This window comes from Psittacula echo (genome assembly GCF_963264785.1).
Source record: "Psittacula echo genome assembly, chromosome: 7".
In the NCBI taxonomy this organism is placed as follows: Eukaryota; Metazoa; Chordata; class Aves; order Psittaciformes; family Psittacidae; genus Psittacula; species Psittacula echo.
Genome location: NC_137740.1, coordinates 20,436,099 through 20,459,710, shown reverse-complemented (window position 1 = coordinate 20,459,710; position 23,612 = coordinate 20,436,099). Strand labels below are relative to the sequence as shown.

At 51.6% G+C, this 23,612-nt stretch overlaps 3 protein-coding genes across 3 annotated transcripts in view; all 3 read right to left on the bottom strand.

Annotated features, from left to right (window-relative positions):
- Positions 1 to 596: 596 nt before the first annotated feature.
- On the bottom strand, positions 597 to 3,768 carry HMGCS2 (3-hydroxy-3-methylglutaryl-CoA synthase 2; the record flags this gene model as incomplete). The annotated part of the gene is made up of 9 exons (XM_080623602.1): positions 597 to 703; positions 784 to 909; positions 1,013 to 1,119; positions 1,618 to 1,788; positions 1,874 to 2,042; positions 2,113 to 2,277; positions 2,583 to 2,708; positions 2,968 to 3,407; positions 3,656 to 3,768. 9 exons carry the CDS (start codon positions 3,766 to 3,768, stop codon positions 597 to 599), a joined length of 1,524 nt encoding a protein of 507 aa, XP_080479728.1.
- Positions 3,769 to 4,873: 1,105 nt separating this feature from the next.
- REG4 (regenerating family member 4) lies at positions 4,874 to 5,781 on the bottom strand (the record flags this gene model as incomplete). Its single annotated transcript, XM_080623470.1, has 5 exons — positions 4,874 to 4,947; positions 5,104 to 5,209; positions 5,286 to 5,423; positions 5,503 to 5,600; positions 5,718 to 5,781. The coding sequence occupies 5 exons, from the start codon at positions 5,779 to 5,781 to the stop codon at positions 4,874 to 4,876; spliced, it is 480 nt and encodes a 159-aa protein (XP_080479596.1).
- Positions 5,782 to 11,120: 5,339 nt separating this feature from the next.
- NOTCH2 (notch receptor 2) overlaps positions 11,121 to 23,612 on the bottom strand; it is a gene marked incomplete at its 5' end in the record, with an annotated part of 83,565 nt that continues 71,073 nt past the window's right edge. Inside the window, 10 exons of the mRNA XM_080624167.1 lie at positions 11,121 to 13,122; positions 13,429 to 13,526; positions 14,038 to 14,185; positions 14,541 to 14,842; positions 18,904 to 19,072; positions 19,632 to 19,728; positions 20,318 to 20,528; positions 21,184 to 21,326; positions 21,567 to 21,914; positions 22,685 to 23,214. Of these exons, the coding sequence (XP_080480293.1) occupies positions 11,779 to 13,122; positions 13,429 to 13,526; positions 14,038 to 14,185; positions 14,541 to 14,842; positions 18,904 to 19,072; positions 19,632 to 19,728; positions 20,318 to 20,528; positions 21,184 to 21,326; positions 21,567 to 21,914; positions 22,685 to 23,214 (3,390 nt within the window). The 3' untranslated portion in view covers positions 11,121 to 11,778. The remainder of the gene's footprint in view (positions 13,123 to 13,428; positions 13,527 to 14,037; positions 14,186 to 14,540; positions 14,843 to 18,903; positions 19,073 to 19,631; positions 19,729 to 20,317; positions 20,529 to 21,183; positions 21,327 to 21,566; positions 21,915 to 22,684; positions 23,215 to 23,612) is intronic.

Below are 23,612 nucleotides of genomic sequence, written 5' to 3'. Positions count from 1 at the left end.
CAGCAGGCAGTGCTCCAAGGGGGCTGAGCCCTCCCATGAGCCCCCACATCACCTGCCTCCTCCAGCCCCCTGAGTTTTCCTGTGGGGATGTTCCCATTTACCTACATCATGAGGAAGATGGCATCTTACCACCCTCAAACTGGAAACTAGGGGGCTGGGCTTTACTTGGCTCCCCAAAATATCAGGGCATGCCTCCATCCTGGGGAAGTAGCAGGCATTGAGACACGTGTCCAATGAGGCAAGTGGCCATGTTGGGTGTCAATGGGATAAATTCTGTAAGAGGCTGTGATCCAGTCTCAAGGCGGTTGAGGGAAGGGCCTCTGGGTGGGAGGGGACCACTCATGACCAGAAGCCGGAGCCAGGCTGCTGCCCCCTCTCGTCTGTGCTTTTATTCCCTCGTGCTGCCTAGGTGCTTGCAGAAAGTGCTGCCATCTCCACTAGCTCCAGGGTTTGACGTGCTTCCCAGCCATCCAAGGTGAGGTTTTCCGCAGAGGCCAGCCCCAGATCTGGGGATGAGGAAGGATGCGATAGGGAAGAGGGGATGCCAACAGGGAAGAGAGCACACCCCTCCTCAGGGCTCACCATTCCAGCCCCTCTTAGATGGGCTTCCTGGCGTACTGCCGGCGGTACTTGGCATCCACTCGTGTCAGGTACCAGGTGCCAGGGAAGAGATCTGCCTGGGAGCCGTGGGGAGTGTGGTCAGCTGCAGGGAGAAGATGGTGATGCTCAGTGGGACCGTGGGGTCCTGTCAGGGGGGTGCTGCATCCCCCCAGCCCTGCTCACCCAAGTGATGGGTTTCCTCCCGCTGCTTCATGATCTCAGCGAAGTTCTGCGGGGCCACACGCTTGCGTGCATCCAGGCGAGCCGGGAGATCAGCCAGGCTGGAGACCAGCTTGTCCAGGGGCGAGCCTACCAGTGGGCACCCCCTGGGTCAGACAGTACAGCCGGCAGCCCCAGCCCTGCAGCCCCACGCTTCCCCCCCTTCCCAGGCCCCCTGTCCCACAGGGCTCACCCGGGGCTGCATCCTGTGAGACACGGAAGGAGAACATGCTGGAAGCCAGCCCTGAGCCATAGGAGAAGGCACCGATCCGGGAGCCGGCCAGGTCCTGCCCTGAGGACCTGCAGTGAGGGGTTGGGGGGGTGAGAATGGGTTTGGAGCTGGGGGGATGCAGGGCTGGGGGTGGTGTAGGAGCGGGCTGCCTCCTGCCCTGTTTGCCGGACAGGGGGCCCTGGTACTCAGGGCTGCATTGCAGAGGGTGCATGGCCCTGGACTGCAGTGGTGCTGGGGAGCCCCAGCACGAGGCTTTCTTCCTGCTGAGTGCCTGGCTGTTCCCATGGCTCCTCTGCTGCTGGGTCAGCCATTCCGCCAGGCATGACAATGGGGTTTTCATCCTCCCAGCGCCAGAAGAAAGACTTTGTGTGAGCTGGGATGAAAGGACTGGCAGGGAGTTGGCACAGAGTGGGACACCTCCACACCAGGGGTTATGTGCAATGAAAGTGTAGTCTCTGGGAAGCGGAATGCGTGCTGGCACCTGCACCCCCAGCCAGCCAGGCCAGAAACTGCTTTCCCCAAAATGACCCACCCCCAACCCTGAGCCAGCTTTTTGGGTGACTCACTGTGCCAGGAGGGAGGCCAGGCAGCCATACATAGATGGCGTGTACATGTTGCCATTGCGGGAGGAGAGGAGCAGGGAGGGCTTGGTTTTCTGGTTGAAGATCTCCTGGCTGGCCGCCTGGAATGCCTTCTCCACATCCTTGCTGGTGTAGGTGTCCTCCAGCTTCACATCACTGCTCAAAGAGAGGCTGTCTTGAACCCCACATAGGCATGTCCGCAGCTGGGCTGGACGACGTGGGACATGGTATGGGGACCCACCGAAAGGGCTGCAGCCCCTTGTAGAGGCCGGCGGCTGTGTCGGGGTTGGGGGTGGCCAAGAAGTCATTCAGCAGCAGCCGCCCCACTGACTTCTGCACCAGCTTGCAGAAGGGCGTGTGGAAGATGATGAACTTGAAGTCATCGAGGGTGAAGGGCCGCTGAATGCCAGCTGGAAGGCAATTTGTAGCCATCAGCATCCAGTGGGATGGTGTGGGCATCCCAGGGGTGCTGCTGCTTACCCTGCTTCCACTGGCTCTCTGCCTTGCGGCGGTAAACGGCATAGCAGCGGTCCAGTGCCCGCAGGTAGCACTGGATGGAAAGCTGCCCGTCCACCACTGGGTACTCAGAGGATAGGTCTGGCTTGTAGAAATCATAAGCGTGCTCCATGTGGGTTCCCCGCAGGCCTGGGTGCACAGGGAGAGCTGGCTGTCAGGGGACACTGGGGCATCCCGGCCAGATGGTTGCACCCATAGGTGCTGCCTGCCATGCTGTGCCAGCCCTGGTATCTGCCAACCTCCCTGGCTGCTCCATGATACCCACAGGAACGTGTCAGTTGGAATCCTGGGATACCGAGCACCAGGCAGCCACCAGGGCTGGCAGAACTCGCACTGCTGGAACTGAGCAGCTCTGTTAGGGTTGGGACATGGATGTATGGCCCCCAGGGACAGCACCCAGCAGCTCAACATCCCCAGGGCCCCAAGACACCAACCTCTCTCCAGCACCAGCGGGGCATTGGGTCCCACCAGCATGGCAATGGCACCGGCACCTCCTGTGGGCCGCGCATTCCCTGTGGCATAGACAGCGATGTCCCCACACACCACCACAGCGTAGCGACCTGAGGGAGGACAGGGGAGCCGGTGGGGCCATTAGTGGGTGGAAGCCTCCATCCCATGGCCCTCATGTACTCCTTCCTACCCCCTTGCTGCTGGGTGTCATGGCCAAGATGGGCAAACAACAGGAGTGATGGAGAGCTGGGAGGGGCAACAGCTCCTCTTTCGGTTTTGGGACACCTCCTGCCTCCTTCCCCCATCCCATGGCACCCACTCAACACGCAACCCCCGCATCCCCATGGCACAGTCCCTTGCTGCACGCACCATCCCAGGCACTGGACTCCACCCAGGCGGCTGCATTGAAGAGCGAAGCCGTGCCCCCATAGCAGGCATTGGTGGTGTCGATGCCCTCCACATCAGTGTTGCCCGAGTCATGGAAAAGCTGCATGAGGACAGTCTTGACGGCCTTGGACTTGTCAATGACAGTCTCGGTGCCCACCTCCAGGCGGCCGATGGCATCCCAGGAGAGCTGCCCGCGCTCCACCAGCCGCTGCACCACCGTCAGGCACAGGGAGTTGATGTCCTCGTGGGCAGCGCAGAAGCCCATCTGCTGCTGGCCCAAACCCCGTGTGTACTTGCCAGCCTCCACGCCATCATACTGCTCCAGCTCCTCCTGCTCCACGTACTGGGCAGGGAAGTACACCTCCAGTGCCAGGATACCCACGTCCTTGGGCCAGGTGCCCGTCCCAGCAGTGCTGGAGAAACTGTGGAGCAGAGGAAGCAGTGATGGTCCCACAGCAGCCCTGAGGCTTGGGGACATGCGGTGGTCCCAGGGAAGTGCCACCAATGAGCATCTCAGGCTATGAGCACCCCAAATCCCTGCTGGTTCCCTGGCAGCCCTGTGGGGAGGCAGGAAAGCATCCCCTTCCCCAGCAAGGTTTAAGAGCACTGCCAGCTTCCCGACCTGTCCCTGGATATGCCCCCAGCCCAGCCAGTCCATGTGGGTGCTCACCATGCCCTCTGCACAACCGTGGCATGCTGGGGTCCCCACAGTGCCCATTCCGGCCCCGGCGACGTCCACCTTGCCCCCCAGCAGCGCGCCGCGCGGCCAACCAAGCGCAACATCTTCACCCTGCTGCTGCACAGACGGTGGGACAGGATGGCCGCAGGGATAGGCCTTGTGTCGTGCTTTTATAAACTGCACAGGCTGCACGGCACAGCCCTCCTGGCCCTTATCAGCACACCGGACCTTGGTGCTCAAAGGTCACCAAGCAGCAGCCAACACGACAGGGACAGCCGAGCAAGCGCTGGCTTCGGAGAAGGGAACTTGCAAGGTGTCTCTATCTTGCACCCCAAAACCTGAGGATGAGCTCGGCTGGAGGAAGGGCTGGGCAGTGGAAAGGGCTCTCCTGCAGCCCCAGCCTCCCATGCTGTGGGGCGGTGGCAGTTCCGGTGATTGCAGCTCACCCGCACAGCTCCAGTCACTGTATGGTGTGCGAGCTGCTGGGTGCCCGCCCCGACTGCCCTGGACTCCCAGGGCGGGAGCAGAGGGCGGCTGGGGATGTGGTGCCAGCACCGTCCCTGCTGCCTGGGATGCAGTCCGCTTCCGTCACGTGCCGCAGCTCTGAGGGGTAAGAAGCCCATGAGCTGCGTAGGGGCAGAGCCGTCTTCAAAACAGCAGTCACGTGACGCCTGTGGCAACATGGTGTGACACAAGAAGGGACCTTTGTTCCTGGTGCTGCTGTCAACATGGCCATGGGGCAGTATCGCAGCCCCCAGACCCTTGCAAAGCCACTTGCACACAGGGAGGCACCCGTCCTCACATGTGCACACCCACAACAGCTCTGATCCTCACCCACAGCCATGTCCTGCACCCTGAGGACACTCCTATCCCCTCCCCTGCTCCCCAGGGACACCTGTCCCATTTGGCACAGAACGGCTGGGAATGACCAAACACGAGAGCCCAGCTGGGAGAGCCAGCAGCCCTGCGGCTCCTGGGACTCACTCCCAAAAGGCTCCGCCAGCGCTGGCAGTGCCAAAGTCCCGGGAAGCTGGGAAGCTCAGGGATCCGCAGCACCACCTGCCTCTCCCAGGGTTTTGCACCAGCACCAAGCTCACACGGCACTTGCATGCTCCTTTTTTTATAGGTGTATTTTTAGGAGTTGGGGGAGAGGATCAGAGGTGAGAGGAGGAGCTGAAGTGGGGCCCACTATGGGCCCAGGCGCTGTCCTCAGTGCAAGGGTGTGAATTTGCAGATGTAGTGATGCTGCTGGGCACAGTCGGTGCTGGACCATAGGGTGAAGCCTGTCAGAGAGATGCGGATTGGTGAGGCCATGTTGAGGACAGGGGCAGCAGCTCTGCCTGCCATAGCCCACAGGGTAATGGGACCCGGAGGAGGGAGAAGGAGGGATGCTGGTTGAGACAGAGCACTGGAGGTGGATGCAGGGTCTGGGCACTCACCGCTGAGGTGGGTCAGCATGCCACAGGTCCCCCCAGGGGCATCATTCCCAGACAGCCCACTGGTGATGCTGTACTTGTCCCCACTCGCCCACTGCCAGGCCTGGCTCTGTGCAGGGAGAGCGGATTAGAGCTATGGATCTGCTGCCCCGTGGCCCCCACCACCCTGCTGCCTCCAGCCTCACCTGCTGCCCATAGCGGAGGCCGAGCCAGACGGGCTGCACACGCTGGTAGTAGGAGATGACCTTCCGCAGGGTGGCTGCTTCCTGGGGCTCCTCCACCCAGGCCAGGTGGGCACCGGCATAGCTGGCCTGGCACTGCCTCTACAGGGAGAGCCATGAGTGCCAGGGCATTCCCAGCAGATGGGGTGCCCCAGCCACCCCTGTATCCCAGCAGCCTTACCTCGGCCTCATCCCAGCTCTGGAGCTGACTGAAATACTTGAAGCAGCTGAGTTTGTAATAGTACCAGCCCTTGGGGCAGTAGTCTATGTACCGGGCTCCTGCAGAGGGAGAGCCATGGGGAGGGATGGGGGAGCCGGCCTCACCAGCCAGAGGGGACCATGGCTCATGCCCGGCCACACTGTAGAACTGGCTGCCACCCAAGTGACAGAACTTACCAGTCGGCCACAGGAGCCCCACGCAGCCCAGCAGCAGGAGGGAAAGTCTGGCTGCTGCCACCATGCTCCTTGCTCCTGAAAGCGTCCCCTATAAGAGTGCAGGGGGTCTCAGCAGGCCCCTCAGGGATGGGGGATGCTGCTCATGCCCAGAGGGTGCAGCCCTGCCCTTCGGTGGCCTGAATCTGGCTCCTTTCAGCCAGCTGGAGCAGATGGCAGCCCTGGGGCTGTGCTTCTCTCTCCCCTGGCACAGCTCACCACCCTGTGCCAGCACCCCATCCATCCCCAGGCATGGCTCAAGGTCCCTACTGCAGCTCTGTGTCCTGGCCCCACCAGTCCCAGCCTTGGCTGGGTGAGCCAAGCTGCTCTGTGGGGACATGGGAACATGCTGCCACAGGCATAGGTAAGGGAAATCCAACCCTGCCCTGGCATCGGGCAGCAGCAGCAGTGGCACAGGCAGAAACACAGCTGGTACGGCTGCAAGGGACTATGCACACAGCATCACTGTCACCCCCTGAGTTCATAGCACTGACCAGGCCAGGAAGGCAAATCAACCACATCATCGCCTTTATTTGGGCTAATCTCTGGGCATGGGGGCTGATTTGCAGACTCAGCTTGTTTTCCCCTCAAAGAAGCAGTGACAAAAGCCCATGTGGGGCTGAAAATTGCACTGTTGCAGCCTGCTCTAAGCAGCAAGGGCAGCGTTCAGCTCCCCTGGGAGCTGCCAGGGCTGCCACAGGCTCCTGCTCACCCACAAGCCACCGTGGAGCACCCCAAAGCCCCAGCCACCCTGTGAGGGTCCCTGTCCTCACCTGCTCTCTGAAGATCAGAGGGAATAATGGCTTCTTTTGGGCCGCCGAGAGAGAAGAGCTGCCCTTTATAGCCCAGTGCTCACCAGCATTGGTGTTTGCCCAGATCAGGTGGTTCCCACCATAAAAATCTCAATGCTGACTCCCCTCCATCCCCCCTACTTCGCTGGAAAGATGCCCAGATCTCTGCTCTGTTTGCATTCAACTTTTCTCCAGAAGAGGCAGGAAGAACCTCTCCTAGTTGGTCAATAAACCCCCTGCAATTAGCCTAAATTACCAACGTAAACACAGGGTGAACCTTGCAGCAGAGAGCAGCCTAGGACTGGGCAGGGATGCCCATTGGCCCAGCTCCGGCTGGACTGGGGGCTGGCAGGGATGAGCCCTAGGGCAGCCTGCACTGATCCTGGCCAGAGCATCCCTGCAGCAAGCGGCCGGGCCATGGGTACCACCTGCTGGCACTGCCCATGTCCCCAGCCAAGGGATGGCACGTGGCCGGGCCACACACCCTGCCATGCGTCACCCACACACAGCTCTTGTTTGAACTGCCTGGGAATGTTTGTCAGGAGGATGCAGGATGCAGGGATGTGGGAACAGACTGTGGCCGGGGGCTGGTGGGTGCCATCAGATAGCAGTGGGGGTGCCCAGCCCTCACGCCCTGCATTGACGCAGGGCTTCATCAGCCTGCATCCTGTGAGAGGAAGGGGGAGGTCCTGTAGCAAGAGCCCCCCCACCACCCCCGCCCCACAGGTACCTGCAGCCTGGCCCTGTGGAGGCTGCTGCTGGCGCAGAACAGCACAGAGGGGCTGCCCTGGCCCCAGCAGGCAGAGCTCTTCAGCAAGGTCAGGCACAGCCTTCTCTGTCACTGTCCCTGCTCCTCACCCCAGGCTGTCCTCTTGCACTGGTGGGAGGAGACTGAAGCTCATCTACCCTGCTGCTTTGACCATGCTGCTCTGCAGCACTGCTTTGCTGGCTAATATAGCAAAGCAACTTCGAGAGCTCCTCACGCTGCCTGTCCAGAGGGTGCAAAGCTGCCCAGTGCCCTGCTGCTGCCAGCTATGGCCAGTGCCTGTCTCTCCTTCCTTCAGCCCTTCCCCAAGACCCTTAGAGAAGGCCACTGGGAGCCACCCAGGAGGCAGCTACCCACAGAGGATCCATCCCCAGAGCTGAGCCCACCTTTCCCCAATATGGAGGGCTTGCAGCAGGCTGAAGCTGTTTCTGCTGCCTGCCTGGCTCAAGCCATGTCCCCCGCGGATCTCACATGGCTCCTTTGTGGCAGTATTTACTGAAACACAAAGGCAGCAAGTACTGCTACACCCACAGGGAGCAGCTCCACACCAGCGTGCAGTGGCAGGTTTGGGTTTTGCCCTGCGGTGGGAGGAGTATCAGACCCATCGCCTTCACCCACACAGCCAGGCTACAGCTGCTGCTGCTTCCCAAGGCCACTCAAGGCTCAGCCAGCTTGCTAGGCACCCTCCAGCATCAAAGGGGTAAAAGCCTTCTTGTGTCCAAACACAGCTGCTGCCTGCTACATTTTCTCCTTAGAGAGGAGACCAGCTGCTCTAATGGGGAAACCCTTCAAACACAGCAACCCCCAGAAGACAGGATTCACCCTTGTTTTGTGGAAAACCATGAAAATGTTCCCCAAAGGAGCCTGAAGCTACTCCATCACTCCTCAGTTAGGTAAGGGATGCCCCAGCTCCCTGTTTGGCTGGTTCAACTAGGCTTATTTGGATGCAACACACAAGTTTTCACAAGCCCCTTGTTATCCTGGGTGGGGGAAGAGGCATGCACCATCCATGAGGAGACACAGCTACAAGTCTCAACCTGAGCATCATCAAACTCACTGTAGCTGTGCCAGAGACACAGCAGAGCTCACTAAACTTTGGCACAAATGCGCAACCTGTGCAAAAACCTGGATGAAAGCCTCCCAGAGGTTTGTACTTGCCAGGCTGGCTCTGCTGGAAGATAAAGGAGCAGCATTGTTTGAATATTAAACCCTTAAAATGCCCCCAGCAGCTTTATGCCTGCTAGGCATCGTAATGCAGCTACTGGCTCCATCCCAGTCCACAGCGAGAGCTGGAAACTGGCCAGGTGAGCACTAGTGGAGCCCAGGGCTTCAGTGGCACCTCCCTGCTCAAAATACAAGGCGGCAGCCATTGTCAGCTTGCTCCCCTACTGTTGAAGTCAAACTTCAGTTCTGAAAATGGCACGCAGGAGCCGTGATTCCCCATTTCAGAGGCTGGGAATTGCACATCTTCATACACCAGCTTTCAAGCCAAAGCCAGGGAGGCAGCCTTGGTCCTGCTACCAGCTAGAAGAACACTGAACAGTTCCAGGAAGCAAGCAGGACCTGAAAGGAGCAAACCCATGGCTCCACTAATCACCACCTGACCCACGCTTGCTCACCACCTTTCTAAAAGCCACACAAAAGCCCCAGCCCTTCTCCAGCTCCCAGACTCCCAGCCAAGTGAGAGCTCTTACTCAAAGCATCCCAAAAATGCCCCAGTCCAGTCCTTCGCCATCCTTCCCAGTAAGCCCAGCAGCTTGGCTGCTGGTTGCTGCCCCTTCTCAGCTAACCAAGTCCCAGCATCCTCCAGCTACAGCCCAGCTAGGCTGTTTTCAGCTCCCAGGCACAGCTCCCTTGGATGGAGCTAAGTGTTGGGGCTCATATGGTGCAGAGCCACAGCACAGAGCACCCCTGAGGCCAAAAAGCTCTCTCCTGACATGAACTGCACAGGCCCACATAAGCCTTCGCTTGTCAGGGGTCTGAACAGCCATCAGACACTGAAGATTCACTCATAATCCAGCGGCTGTGCCACAAGAGCTGGGAAGACAAATGAAAACAGCAGCACACAGACACTGGGCACATACTCTTTATTCTGGGGATAAAAATTGCTTATACATTTTGCAGCAACTATTTTCATAAAAGACTTTTATAAAAAATGTAAAAATAAGCAAATATTTTCCATTATTAATATAGGAAAATGCTGCTGTGTGAATGGTTACTCTACAACTTATGAGATAAAATACCACCTTAAGGAGATATTATCTTTACAAGTAGTTAAAAAAAAAGAAAGGCAGAGGGCCATCATATTAACACGCCAGGCATGAAGCCGGCTTCATTCCACAGAAAGCACTCATCTGGTAAAAGGTAGCCACATATTTAAAAAGGCACTTGGTTATTTGGGGCTAACAAGGAAAAGCCCTTTGTTTCTTTAGCATCGGTGTAGCAACACTTCATTATTCGCAGTGAAACATGTACCTGGACAGAACTCCGGGAGCTCGCAGGCTCCTGCCTGGAGATCTGAGTCAGTTGCAGCTAAACTTCACAGGATGCACTGCAGCAAGCGTGCCAGGGAATGCTGTGTGCATTGTAAAAAGCAGTAACTTCAGAGTTAAAAACTTCAGCCCAAAATGACGGCCCCGGGAACCAGCTCCTCCTGAGGCCCTGCCTTCATGTACCATTGAGTTGAATCAAAAGAGAAAGCTTTTGCCCTTGATTAGAGTGGAAAGAAGCATCTAAGGAAATACTGTACACGGTAGGATGCTGAAGGGCCGCTGCTCGGTGGGGAGCGGCCTTCTCTGTCCTTTGGCGGCAGCCGACAGCCCCGATCTCTTTGGAACATGTGTCTGCAGGGTTCCCCTGAAGAGGTAGGAGCAAACCAACCCCAGAAACGTTCACTTCAGCTGCTGACTAGTTCAGAGCCCTTCAGGGAAACATTACTCTTGCAGACAAAGCAGAAGGAGCGGCTGTTTTTCTAAGGTCAGCGACAGCTGGCTTCCGTAACTCCAAAAATCTCAGGGAAGCTGCAGTACAAATGGCACTACCGCCCCACAGAGCACATGGGGCATCTCGGTTGGGAAACCTTGATATGGGCTGAAGCTGAGAGCAGAGGACAGCCCCAAACCTGTTAACTGAATTGCATCAGGCAACGGTTTCTGAGCTATTTTGCCTGCTGCTTAAGGTCAGCTCCTGGCTTATGGCATGCTGCTCCTGCTGGAAGCCTGCTCTGGAGTCAGTGCTGCAGCTTCCTTGATGAGAGGGGAAGAAAAAGCAGCCCCGTCCCAAGGCTGGAGTGGAAGAGACACTTTTCAAAGGGCTGGACACGGTTCCTGATGCAGGAGGAGACACACTGCAAACATGTAACAACATCCTTGACATTTCTTGATAATACCGTGACAAGGCAGCATATGGCACCTGGAGGACAGGACACAGCCACCCTTGGATGAAGGGGCGGGGAGTACTGTGCAAGAATGCTGGGAGCTTGTGTTACAAGATTTTGAAACGCTCATGCTCGTATCAAGAGTTTCCCAAAAGGCTTGTATGGATTGCAGGGCGTCTCTTCCAGCATGGGAGCCCGTGAATGCAGTCGTGGACACACCTGGAAGGACAGGGATGCAGGGAGGGTAGTGTGCCAAAACGGTCAGGTGTGTCTCAGGGAAGACATACAACACAGGAGAGATGCGCCTACAGGCCACCACGGGGGGAAGACCAGGTCAGACCAGCGTTCTGGGGAGCAGGGTAAAAAAAATACAACCAACAAAAAGACCTAAGAGAAGACTAAATGTATATATAATCTCATAATACCTGGGGGGCAAGGCAGTGAGAACACTAAGGGGTGTTAGTGGGTCTGTATAAGGCAAAGACTCTGGAAGAGGGCAGGGTGAAGCTGTGTGACAGAAAGTGTCACTTGACCTGCAGGTGTCTTGGGAAGTTCGGCTCGCTTGCTGAGCAAGGGCAGCCGAGGGAAGGAGGAGTCTAGGAATGTGGGTGCAGCTCTGAGCTGTGTCAAGACAAGGCAACTTGAACTCGAGGAGAACTAGTAGAAGGTGCTTCAGAGAGAGGTTACTTGGGTAACAGAAGTAATAACAAAATAAGGATACGCAGCTGGTTTTGGCTAAATTTCTGGAGAAGTGACCACGAGATGCATTAAGCTGAAGAGCTGTCTCCCCAGAGACACGGTGGAACATATTTAAAAGCAGGCTGGAGAATCCAGTGCAGACAGCAATCACATCCAAGGTGCATGGGAGTTGGTTAGAAGTGACCCAGTTGGTCTTCTCCATTACCAGCTTCTACAGTTCTCTGTTTAGCATAAAAGCATACAACGCCTACAGTGACCACAGTCCCTCCAAGGAAAGAACAGCCTAGGCTCATTAAGACTCTTGGATACTAAAATGGTTCTTCATTTTCATCCTGGAAGACCTTCATGAGTTCTGGAGTCCACTTTTTGATCGGGCTTCACCTTGGCCAGCCTTCAGGCATACACCTGCATGTTGTTCCGCTGCTGCTCTGTCATGTGAGTGGCGGCCGGCCCGCGCTGGTTGTTACTGGGACTGGTTGCCACATCAGACCAGTCAGAGGCAGAGTGTGGGGAGGAGCTGGACCACTGGTCTGGAGATTCAGGTGACGGAGTCAGGTACGGGTGTTCCCCTTGTAAGTGCCGGTTGTGGCTAGGAGTCCGTTCTGTGGCCGAGGAGTAGCAGCTGTGCTGTGAGGGCGGTGTGGGGTACTTCCCCATCGAGCTCTGGAACTGGTGGTAGGCTGGGAGGACTGTCTGAGCCACCTGCCCGTCCTGCTGAGGGATGGCAGCCATGGAGAATGAGGCACTGGGCAGCTGAGCTAAATCTGGTATCTGGTACATGGAGCTAAGAGGACCAGCCATGTTCTGAGCGCAGTTTGACTGGGACTGCTGTGGCAGTGCTTGCTGGTTTATGCCACCCTTGGGAACCAGCTGGAAAGTCATGATAGGGGGCAGAGACTCCCTGGACACTCCCATGTGCTTTGTATCTGCTTGCACTAAACCGCTCTGCTGAGAAACAGTGGGGTGTGAATGCATCACCTGCGGCACCATGCCAAACATCTCGTTGTACTGGGACTCATTTACCTCCATTCGGTTCATCCACTCGGCAGAAACGTTGGCTGGCCGGAGCCTGCCGAGCCCACTGTTAGGAGGGGTGGTTCTGTGCTGTGAAAGCAGCTGGCTGACAGACGGGAGCACTGTGCTGGATCCACGACCTAAGGGCTGCATCTCATGGAGGTTGGAGAAGGACATTGTGTGTGCAGCCTGCACAGATGGAGCGGTCAGCAGTGAGCTGGGTGATGAGTGTAACACCCCTGGCGACGGCATCACAGGCGACGATGTTGGTTCAGATGCAAAAGCATGGGGTGATTCTAGGGAATCAACTGGCGACAGGGTCACTGAGCTCTCAGAAAACTGCCCTTTGCCCTCACTGAGGGACTTCTTCCTTCTCCTCTTTGCATCTTTGGTGAGGTTTGTGGGCATGATGCCTTTGGCATTCAGTTTTCGTGACTTCTTGCTTAATGAAGTGTGCTTCAGGTTGAGGAAGGACCTATTTGGGCCACAGATGACTGGGGAGAGAGCAGAGTTCAGCATGGCACCTGGGTGCCCAGTGGGGCTGTGCGCCACATTGTACTCATTGAGAAGCTGCACGATGTCGTGGTGCATCCGGTCCTGGGCCACGTCTCGAGGCAGGCGGTCCATGTGGTCCGTGATATCTCGATTGGCAAAATGGTCCAGCAAGATTTTTGCTGCTTCAAAACTGCCTTCCCGTGCAGCAAGGAAGAGCGGTGTCTCCTCCTGGAAACACAGAGAATAGGTATTTTAGCGGCTTCATTGTGGGGTAACTGTCTTACAACTAACAACCCCTCAATGGTGCAGCAACACCTGGAAGCACTGTTTAATGCAGTGTCACATTAATTGTCTCCTAGAACCACCAACCTACCCTGAGAGATGCCCATTAAAAAAGGTGTATTACAGCAGAAGATTTTGTACATGGCAGTGGAGCACAGAGGCTAAACTATTCCACTAGAAAGTTCACTACCAAGAGCAAAAGCATGCTTTGAGTCAGGAAGCACAGCTCTGCTGAGCACACCCAAATTGTACCTTGTTATCCTGCATGTCTCTGTTGGCTCCATTTTTCAGCAGTACTAGTGTTGCTTCCACATTGTTGACAGCAGCAGCCCAGTGAAGAGCAGATTTACCTGCAGGGAAATCCAACAACTTCAGTAACAAACTAAGGAGCTATCTTCTAAAGCACCAAGATGGACAGAGCATGCTGAGGGAAGAAAGCAACTGCAGTGCAGCTCACAACACATGAACATGTCCTGGAGTTATGTTTCCACTTTGGAAAGCACCATGCTGTGACATACCCCTATGTTACCAAGATGCAATGGGACTTCCAGCACTTGCTTTGGGATTTTTGTTTTATTTTTATTTTTAAAATAACCTGTCCAGAGAGTCATGTCTGCAGTCCAGAAAATCCCACCATATCCAACCCCATATTTCTGCTTCTTTTCCAGGACTGCATAAACAAGCTCCCGTGCAGCAGCCTGCAGTCTATTATTGCTGGGAAAACTTCCACCAGAGAGCCCAGTATATGATTTAGCCATGGAATTTATGAGCAGCCCACACCGTGGGAGAGCGGAAGCCCATCCCTCCTTACTCACACCATAACAAATATTTGCCCAGCCCAGTATGTCGTGTTCACATTACCGTGGTCATCTACGGCATTCACATCTGCCTGGCAATTAATTAGCTCAGCCACCATTCCTTCCACAGCCAGACGTGCAGCCAGAATTAACGGGGTCGTTCCATCATTCATTCGAGCATCCAAGTCCGTCACTCTGTTACGGATCAGTATCTGGACAACAGGGAAGACAGAGTTTTTTCAATACCACTACAGACCAAAACTAAGGATTTAGCAGAAACTCAAGAGAAACTTTATAATGAGAAAGCAGCCTGAGCACTGAAATGTAAGGACACAGATAACAGATTACAGAGGCAAACAGACCAAACAAATACACGCCAGATGATTCACACATGCTGAGCTCTTCAAGCTATGAATACCTGAAGAAACTGGATGCAAAATAGTTTCACCTTGCCATCACACTGTGGAAGGCATGAAGCAAGGCTGTGAGTGAACAGAGTGCAGCTTGAGCTGGTCCATATAATTACAGAGCACAGCTACTCCTAAGTGAGTTCTTTAGTTGCTGTACCTGGAAGACACCCTGGGCATCAGCAGCTACAGCTGCATGCAGGGGAGTCCGTCCCATGTTGTCCCGGGCATTAGCATCCGCACCAGCATCCAGCAAACGTTTTGCAGCATCTGCTCTTGAGTAACGGGCTGCTAAGTGCAGCGCCATCTCCCCAGTGCGGTCTGTCTGGGCCTGCAGGTTGGCACCCTGGTAGATCAAATCTGTTATTATATTCGCTGAGGAATCTTCTGCATCCTCATCTTCCTCACTGATATCGGAGCTGCCCACACGCAGAGATGCCAACATAAGTGGAGTACATCCATCTGCAACAGAAGAGATATCATAGTAAACTGGTGACAGCAAAGGAAAGGAAACCCTCTCACATTCCCCTCCCCTTGAGCACCTACAGCTACAGACAATCTCTCCAGTCACTTTAACCCAGACCTTTTCTCTTATTGTAAAGCCCAACAGAGTTAGTGAGTTGTTTTCTTTCCAAGCAGGACTTTAATACCTACCTCACCCAAAGAGAACTCAGATACTTCTCAAATAAGTAAGATAGCTATAAAACAAAAAAAATTTGCTGCTCAGGTGGAAAACTTCCTCAAAACATAGAGGCTACCTAAATTCCTAGAGAGAAGCAAGGGCTATAAACATTCAGAGAGTTCAGATTATTAAGTATAACTATTCACACAGATATTCTAATCACATACCTAAGGAAAACAAACAACTGACATAAAAAAATTATTGGACAACTAGCCACTGATTACTGGTGGCATTTTGCAGGTATTAATCTGAAGTTAAATGCAGACAAAAGCCTTCATACCTATTACACACCAAGGTCTTCACAAGAAGGACCCTGAAGATGAAGTAGCATCCTACACATACACAAGCATTGAGGTGCTTCAGTTTCAGCAGACTTTAAACGTTACAAGATATTCACTACTCAAAACCAAAGACTTCAACTGTAGATGCGAATGCTTATTTACCGATTTTACTGCTTTACTCCACACACATTACAGCCACATAGAAAATAAGACGGACTAAGACGGCAGCAAGAGTGAATCACTCTGTGCTAAGTGCCCCACTGGAGCTCTGCAAAGGTGAACACAAATTTTGCTTCTCCAGTGTGGCCTGCTAACAGAAACTGAAGACAATCTTTCAGCAACTGCCTGATTTATTCCATGGACAAGCAGGGGACCTCTCTAGACCCTACAGACAACAGCTTCCCTGCCTGCACACCTCTCAGTCTACCGTGCACTATTTGCACTGCATGAAGTGCATGAGCCCTGCTTCCATTTCCCAACTTCTGACCATCTAGCGTTCCTTGATCTCTCCTTTATAGCAGTACCAAAACTTTCTAGCAATCTACCGTTCTGCCACAGGGAACAGTGTCGAGCAGCGGCAGAGCGCAGGGCTGTGGCCTCCAGATCTACTGGCAGCCAGGCTGTCAGCCGCAGAATGCCCGCTCCTCCTAGTGGCTTAAAATCCCAGGACACACAGGCTTTCACCGAGCTGCTTTCTCAGAGTTTGTTGGACGGCAGTGAAGTGTTGACGTATGGGCCTGGGTTCAGTTCCAAGATCCAGTCGTGTCTATAGACCCTCTTGCCTGTTGTCCAAGGCTATACTTCCTTTTGTGCTTCTCCCTCCCACTGCTGGCTCTGCTTCCTTGTCCCAGATGAATACTTCTCAGTATTCAAGTCAGGTTGTGGTCTCCTCCATACTGCCCTTACACAAAGAGCAGAGAGATGGAGCACAGAAAAGAACTTTCCTTTTCCCCAGCACTATAGTCCTGGAAAAACCACTCACAGGAAAGGTCTTGCTTGCTCAATCACTGCAGTTGTCCTCGATGATCATGCTCAGCTGCTCTATAGGGACACAGCTATAGTATGCATTAAATCTTGGAAAAATTAGCTGTAACCCTCCAAAAAAGTCTCTCAGGTGCATGCGGCTCTTTTCAGAGCTTTGTAAGCTGGCCACACATGGGTAGCTTTATGAATCTAGCAGAAAGCACATTCAGCTAGACCGCCACAATTAAGTGCTTGATGGACTACTAGGAAACAAAACTATGGATACAATGTCTTTTTTCCTCCTTCCAGCTTGTTCTCTGAAATAGCTGGAAAAGAACCCAAACGGATCCAGCTAGAGGCAGACACACAGCATGGAAAATTACAGTCTGAACTGAAGTTTTAGTAACTGAAAAGAGGGGCATATAATAGGGACAGTTCATCAGTTTTAATTATAGGTGGTGTTACCAGTTATGCCCATAATTGCATTACCCTGGTTACACACATACAATAACTCCAGTGAAAAGAATGTCCTCACCACTCTGGGCAACATAGAGAAAGAACAGCATGGGGAGACAAAGGTGACAGGAGCATTTTATAAAGACTCTTCTGTTTGCTATCTTTCAAGACGACAGTCCCCAAGTACATGTAAAATGCAGAGCCATATGGTAAAGCCAGTTGTTCACCATATAGATATAAGTGAAGGACTCATACAAGCATACAATATACTGAAAGCTGGGATGCAAAGAACCCACTGACAAAGTCTCTAGGCAATACTTCCATAGGAGACAGGACATCTTGGATTCCTTGAAATTCAAGCGACTGCAGAAGGTGATGGATTAAGAGAGGGAACAATCCCTTGGTACACTGAGGCATTTCAACTTGCCCCTCCTCTCTCTAGAAAATACCTCTACTGTTCTACCTGCCACCTGCACCTGTGGACAGGATCTAGCTCACCAGCTTCAGATGGCTCCAGCCCAGACACCTGCACCCAAATCAGTCACCCTCAGCACCCTTTGTAATTAAAGGCAGCAAAGCATTACTGGAGTGTGAGCCATTTAGTCTTCAGGAGACTTCTGCTCCAGACACAGATGAACTGCCTCTCAGAAGCACCTACTTATTATCTCTGCCTACAAAGGAAGAGGCAGGCGGCCAGGGCAGATGAATAGCTACATTAACTGTGAGGAATCCTAGCCTTCCTTACTAACACATTACTCCAGCACTTCTCAGACTTTTTGAATGATTTCTTCCCCTGACAGTAACTCAGCTGCTTGCTTCTGATGCTACAGAGGGGGATCACTTACAGCAGCTTGCTGCAAGCTCCACAGTTGCATCTGAATGGCAGGAAAGCAATTCACAGATCAGTATTATTCCATTGCTACTGTTGGACAAAGCTTTGGGTGAATGTGAAAATAAGCAGTCTGAAGTCTTAAGAACGTCATTGCCTGCACTTGGAAAGCTTTCACCTCACCACACAACTAGAAGCTCCAATGGAGGAAATAAAGGAAAGATTAAATTGGGCAGAAACCAGTGGTTTATGTTCTCACACTTGTTACACAGAATTCCCTCCTTCCCTGTGCTTTGCATTTAGGAGACCTAATGGGTCAATGAGCAGAAAAGACAATGGAAGGGAACTGAGAGAACGGGTCCAGTCATCATTAAATTGCATGGAAATATTCCCACAGAATCCAATAAAAAGCCATTACAGCAATATAATCAGAATCACCTCTCCCCGTAAGACCCATGCTTGCAGCTGGTCTGACCAGGGTAACGTTGTTGGTCAACCCTCTCTCTTCTAGAACACACGAATTGTTTATTACCAGATGACCCAGTCCCCTATCAGGTTATACAGCCTTAGTGCTACACTTACAAAAAGCAGCAGAGCATTCTTACTGCATCTAGTCATTTGAGACTGATGAGACTGTGTGCATGTGTGCATGTTAAAGAAATCTCCTTCAAAGTTCACAGTTGTGCTACGAATTCAATAAGCTGATCACTGTAAGCTGAAGATATAAGTGAGTGAATTTAAAAAGTCATTAACAATCTTGCTGTATTGCTGCTCTGTTCCAGCACAGATGTCTCATGCACTTCAAATCAGGGTATACTGTCTGCCATAAGTCATCTTATTCAGGAAAAGGCCATCTTGCTTCCACCACAAAAACCAGACACCTCGGGTATAAACCCTGCTAACCTGGTCCTTAGCAGACTGGCACAAATCTTTGCAGTGATCCAGTTGGAGAAGCTGGGTGTTATTTCTGGCACAACTATGCATTCCAAATTTCTGCCACAATAGCATTCTGACAATATGTTTTAGGCACGCATTGTTATAAAGGAGATCCTATAGCGGTACTTCCTGCAGGTGCTTCCTAAGTGAACTCTTTTTTTCCTGGTTACATGATATTCCATGTGGTACAGACCATGACCCAATCTCTCCAGCTTTCTTTTTTGGAACACACATGAGCTTTCCTTAAGTGCCATAGAATTTCTGCTGATGTTCCTGTATACTTCACATACTTTTTAAATGTTAGCAGTCCCAGCCGCTGGAGACAGGGAAGGTCAGGGGCAAGCTGGCAGAACACATGGGCATTCAGAGTACTGACCTGGTCCTCTGACATTGACATCCAGAACATCCACTTCTTGATCTGCTTGAGGTGGTGTAAGGGCTAGTGATGTGCTCCCACAGACATCTGCTGCCTCCAAGTGCTGCTGTGTCCACTGGCGCTGATCTATCTGCTCATCACCTTCTGGGAGCAAGGCTTGATCCTCAGCCTGAACACAGGAAATAAAGTTACTTCAGAACGCTCATTAGGAGGCCAAAGACACTGCACGTTCTTAGGGTTTTCTTAGTTCAGTTGGGATTTTTTTTGGTGGTTTTGTTTTGGGTTTCTTTGGGGTTTTGTTTGTTTGTTGGTTTGTTGGGTTTTTGGTTTTTTTTTTGTTTTGGTGTTTTGTTTTTTTTTTTTTGTGATTCTTGTTGTTTTAAGCTAATGATGGTTTCCATTTTCCTCTGCTTGGCATTCCCAACTTTTACACTCCCACCATACATTATGAGGCCTGAACTGCAAGGCATTACACCACTGTTAATGTTCCCTTTCAATGCAGGAGGGGCTGGACAGGGAGAGGACACTGGAACAGAAGTTACCTGCTTTCTTTACTGGCCTGTGCTGGCAGTGTTAACCTGAGGATTTGCTCCTCAGATATCATTAGTTACACATTACAATTCCTTGAGCAAAGAAAGGTTTTGAGCAAGGAGCATATTCTGCAACTTAATGCAGCTGTTTTCCTCACCAGCAGTTTCAGGCAATATTCAAGTCGTTGAGCTCCTTACCTTTGCTCTCTTTGGCTGAGGTCCACCATCACCTGCCCAGTGTTCAGTTGGTCCAGAATCTGCCAGGTTACCCTCTGGTATCTGGACTGACAGATTTCTAACAAACAAGGAGAACACATCACTTTGTAGACAGAGCAGATGCTACTACTGATACTTACACTGGCCTGCAGAGACCAAGGATGGGATGCTTGCAAGTTTGGTAGCTTGCAAACAGAGGTGCTAAGAAATCAGGAATCTCAGGCAGATAACAATGGCATTAAATGCATTTAGAACTGCAAACTTGGGTTAATTCAGTGGAAAACCAAAAGTGCATATATTCCTTCTTTTGAAGCTTTCAATTATTTCTGAATCATGTCTTTAATGGGCTACACATAGTAAAAGTTCATTGTCACCTATCAGCCTAAGAATGTCTCACCTATTCCAGGAGGAAATAGGCAAACAGTACCCAACTGCTGAAGTAAACAGTGTCAGAACCCCAAACATTACCAGGAGATCAGATTTCTTACTAGCATTTTATAGATTAAAGTTCTTCTGTCCAAAACAGATGTATTAAAATTTAGGGAAAAAACCTAAGAAATTCTACCTTAAAAGGAGGTAAGTGCTTTTAATGGAAGATGTATACACCACATTCAAAATCCTCTAATACACTAATAAACAAACTATCAGTGGCCTAAATACAAACTTACTTGAGTCCAACAGCATCTTCCCCAACTGGCTCTCTGCGCTTATGATTACTAGGATCTCTGCGCAGAATAAAGCCCTCTGGGAGCCACAGTGAACCATGTTTGCGCTTACGCTTTGCCATCATCACACCCAAGAGAAGGATTAAGAGGATGATCAAAGCTGCCACAGCAAGTAGATAAAGCAACTGGGTCTTCGGTGGTAACAAGGGTTCACCTAAAAATTCCAGTTAAAACACAATGAGATTAACAAGGTGGAGACAACAATCTACATACTTATTTATCTCACTCACTATCTCTTCCCCACAGAGAGTATAATGTCTCTATACTGTGATGCATTTAGAGCAAAGGCTTGAGGAATTTTAGGCTTTGCTGCAACTCTTGTAAGAATATACACTGTCTTCTCAAAATATTTTTTAGAGTACATGACTGCTGAACTGAAGATCTTTCTGCTTCCACAAGAGTCTTGCTGGCTGAAGACAGGCCACCCTCAATCAGTGTACAGAGAGCTGATCTACATAAATATACATGCAAGACTTAACAGCACATGAATGGGTTTTAGTGGAGACAAGATCAGTGAAGTGTGTGCACACTGCCACAGCACATAAAGAGATTAATGTTTCTACAGGTGAACTATGACTAGGCTCCAAACTTAAATGCCTTGCCTTACTAACCAGATGTCCACTCAGAGCAGAATAAACATATTGCACACGTACATTTCTATAACTAAGGAAAACAAGTTAGCTTCCAGAAACCTTACTGAACAGTGAGACATACTAAGATTATGACCAATAACCTGAGCATGAATTCTGCAAGCCCAGGTTTGACGACTTCCTTCCTCCACAAGCAATTTTCCCTCTGCAATTACTTACTTTGGACAGACACAAAAGGATATGGCAACATGCCCTTGATAGCCTGAGCAGCTAAGAGAGCTGCAGCAGCTTCTGTGTTCTGAAAGCATTGCTCTGAATCCTCTGCACACTGACGGTTATCAATCTCCAGAAACACCCTGGTGCTGCAGAGACACAGTAAGAGGTCACAGAAGTCAGCAACGCCTTTGCAAATGCCTTAGGTTAAACTGCAGGCTTTTAAGTTAATCTTTCCACCCCAGAACTGAATTTGTCTCCATTAAAAAAACAAAAAACAAAACAACAAAAACAGACCACAGCCCCAGAAGGTCCAGAATGGCCCAGACGCCTAAAAGCAAGAGCTACCAGCATAACAAGGCTAGAGGAACACAAAGGCATCCACTCACCCAATGACCTCTTGCTCTAGTTCTCTGTGCCTACGAATGATCACAAGTGATCGCCGACTCCGTGCTGCAGATTTCTCCCCATAGTATGGGAATACCATGGGATTTCCCTGGGAATCCAGCTTGATTCTCAGATTGGTGTGCAGGAGAGTTCCCAAAGTGCGCAAGAAACTGCGAACATCACCCAGCAGCTCGTCAGGAGGCATCAAGACCACAATAATCAGAGTCCCTTCAGCCAGCTTCTCAGCTTTGTCACCAGCACAGTCCAGACCGTCCCAGCCACACTCTTCACTATTACAGCCCTGGTCACAGCGGCCATCTGCATAGTGATCTGCACAATACTTGTCATACCTAGAACAGTGAAATGGTTACAGGCAGCATATAGGACATACACATTCTGTACAGTGTACCTGCAGTCTAGGGGACAAAGCGTTACATTCTTCATAACCATTTGAGGTAAAATAACATTCAGGATAGATGGATAAGAAATACAACCCCAGGATAAGCCTGCAATTTGGCAGGGTGGAATTAGGAAGCACAGGACACCTCAAAAACAGGTGGTTCAATTCTGGTATCAGTGCAAGAGAACTGCTTATTCTGTTCACTAAGATAAAGCTATAACACTTCTTGCCTCACCAAGGGAGAATCACCACAGCAAAGCTGTAACATTTATCACAGCTGAAGAGAAAGAAGTGCCACAACAAATAAGCTAGAAAGCACATTCAGAGGTAGCAAATATAGCTGGGATAAAACCAGAGGTATTGCTGGTAGGGAGTGAAATTCAGGATAGGAGGCAGTACTATTAAAATCCAGTACAAGGTAAAATGCCTCCTATTTACATTTCCAAAGCAAGAAGAGCATTTCCATCAAGCACCACCAATGCTCAGGATACCAACTTAGTTCATTGCATACAAATTCCAGAACTTCTTTCCAAAAATAGACAAAAAGTACATGAAGCAACAGAAACTCCCTGATGCCAAACTTTCAGCCAAGAGCAAGGACCACCAACAGAAACAATGGAAGAGATGGGAGCAGCAGGCACAAAGTGTACCAATTATTGAAAGCACAAGCAGGAGATATGTTAGTGACACAGAGGACCTGCTCTCAGGATGAAGCCTTACTTGCATGTTTTGCTATTTTGCTGACACTCAAAGTTGTCAAACAGGCACTCCGGTGTGTTGCAGAACTCATCACACTGTCCATTGAAAAGCATCCAGCAGCGCAATGAAGAGGAGCAGTTGGCCCAAGGATCTTCCATTGTCAGCGAGCAGTCGCCTCCATCCCACTGGCAGGCATGAGTGTTGCAGTCTTCATCACAATAGCCATCTTTTGCTTTTTCCGCACACTGGGAATCCAAACATTCTCGGGGCTCTGGGCTGAAAGTTACAGGCTGTTCACACTGGCTGCCTTGGGTGTGAACAGGGCACTGACAATAATAGTAAGGAGGCTGAGAATGAGGGTGGCAGCTTCCACCATTCAGGCAGGGGGCACTGGCACAACCCGTGTTTGTCTGGCACTCCTCTCCCACAGATAGCTTGGGGCAATAGCACCGTGGACCAGAAGACGTCTGGATGCACTGCTCCCCCTTCTTGCACTTCACTTGTCCACAAGTACTGTGGCTGCTGAACTCACATTTTGCTCCAGAATAACCCTATGGAGGGGGAAAAAAGGCAAAACAATCAAGCTCACAACTTATTCTTCAACGCTCTGAGGGCTGGAGGCAAGAAGAAAAGGGCAAACCCTTTCTCCTCCATAAAACCTCTAGCCTCATTGAAGGAGCCATGATTTTCTGATCTAGCCTCAGGGTTATACCAAGAACTTACCAGGCTCCGATACATTTTGAAATGGGCTTACAAGAGCCATGAACAATGGGCATCTTGAAGCAAGCACACAGAATACAAGATAGCAAAATAAATTGTCACAGTGCAATGCTCGGTTTAAGACAGAAAAGCCAGATGTCATGCCTCAACAGCAGGATAGCTGGGGGCAACAACAGGCAGCATCGCTCTCCTAGGGCACCTGGAAGCCCTGGGTTTCCCAGCTAAGCAG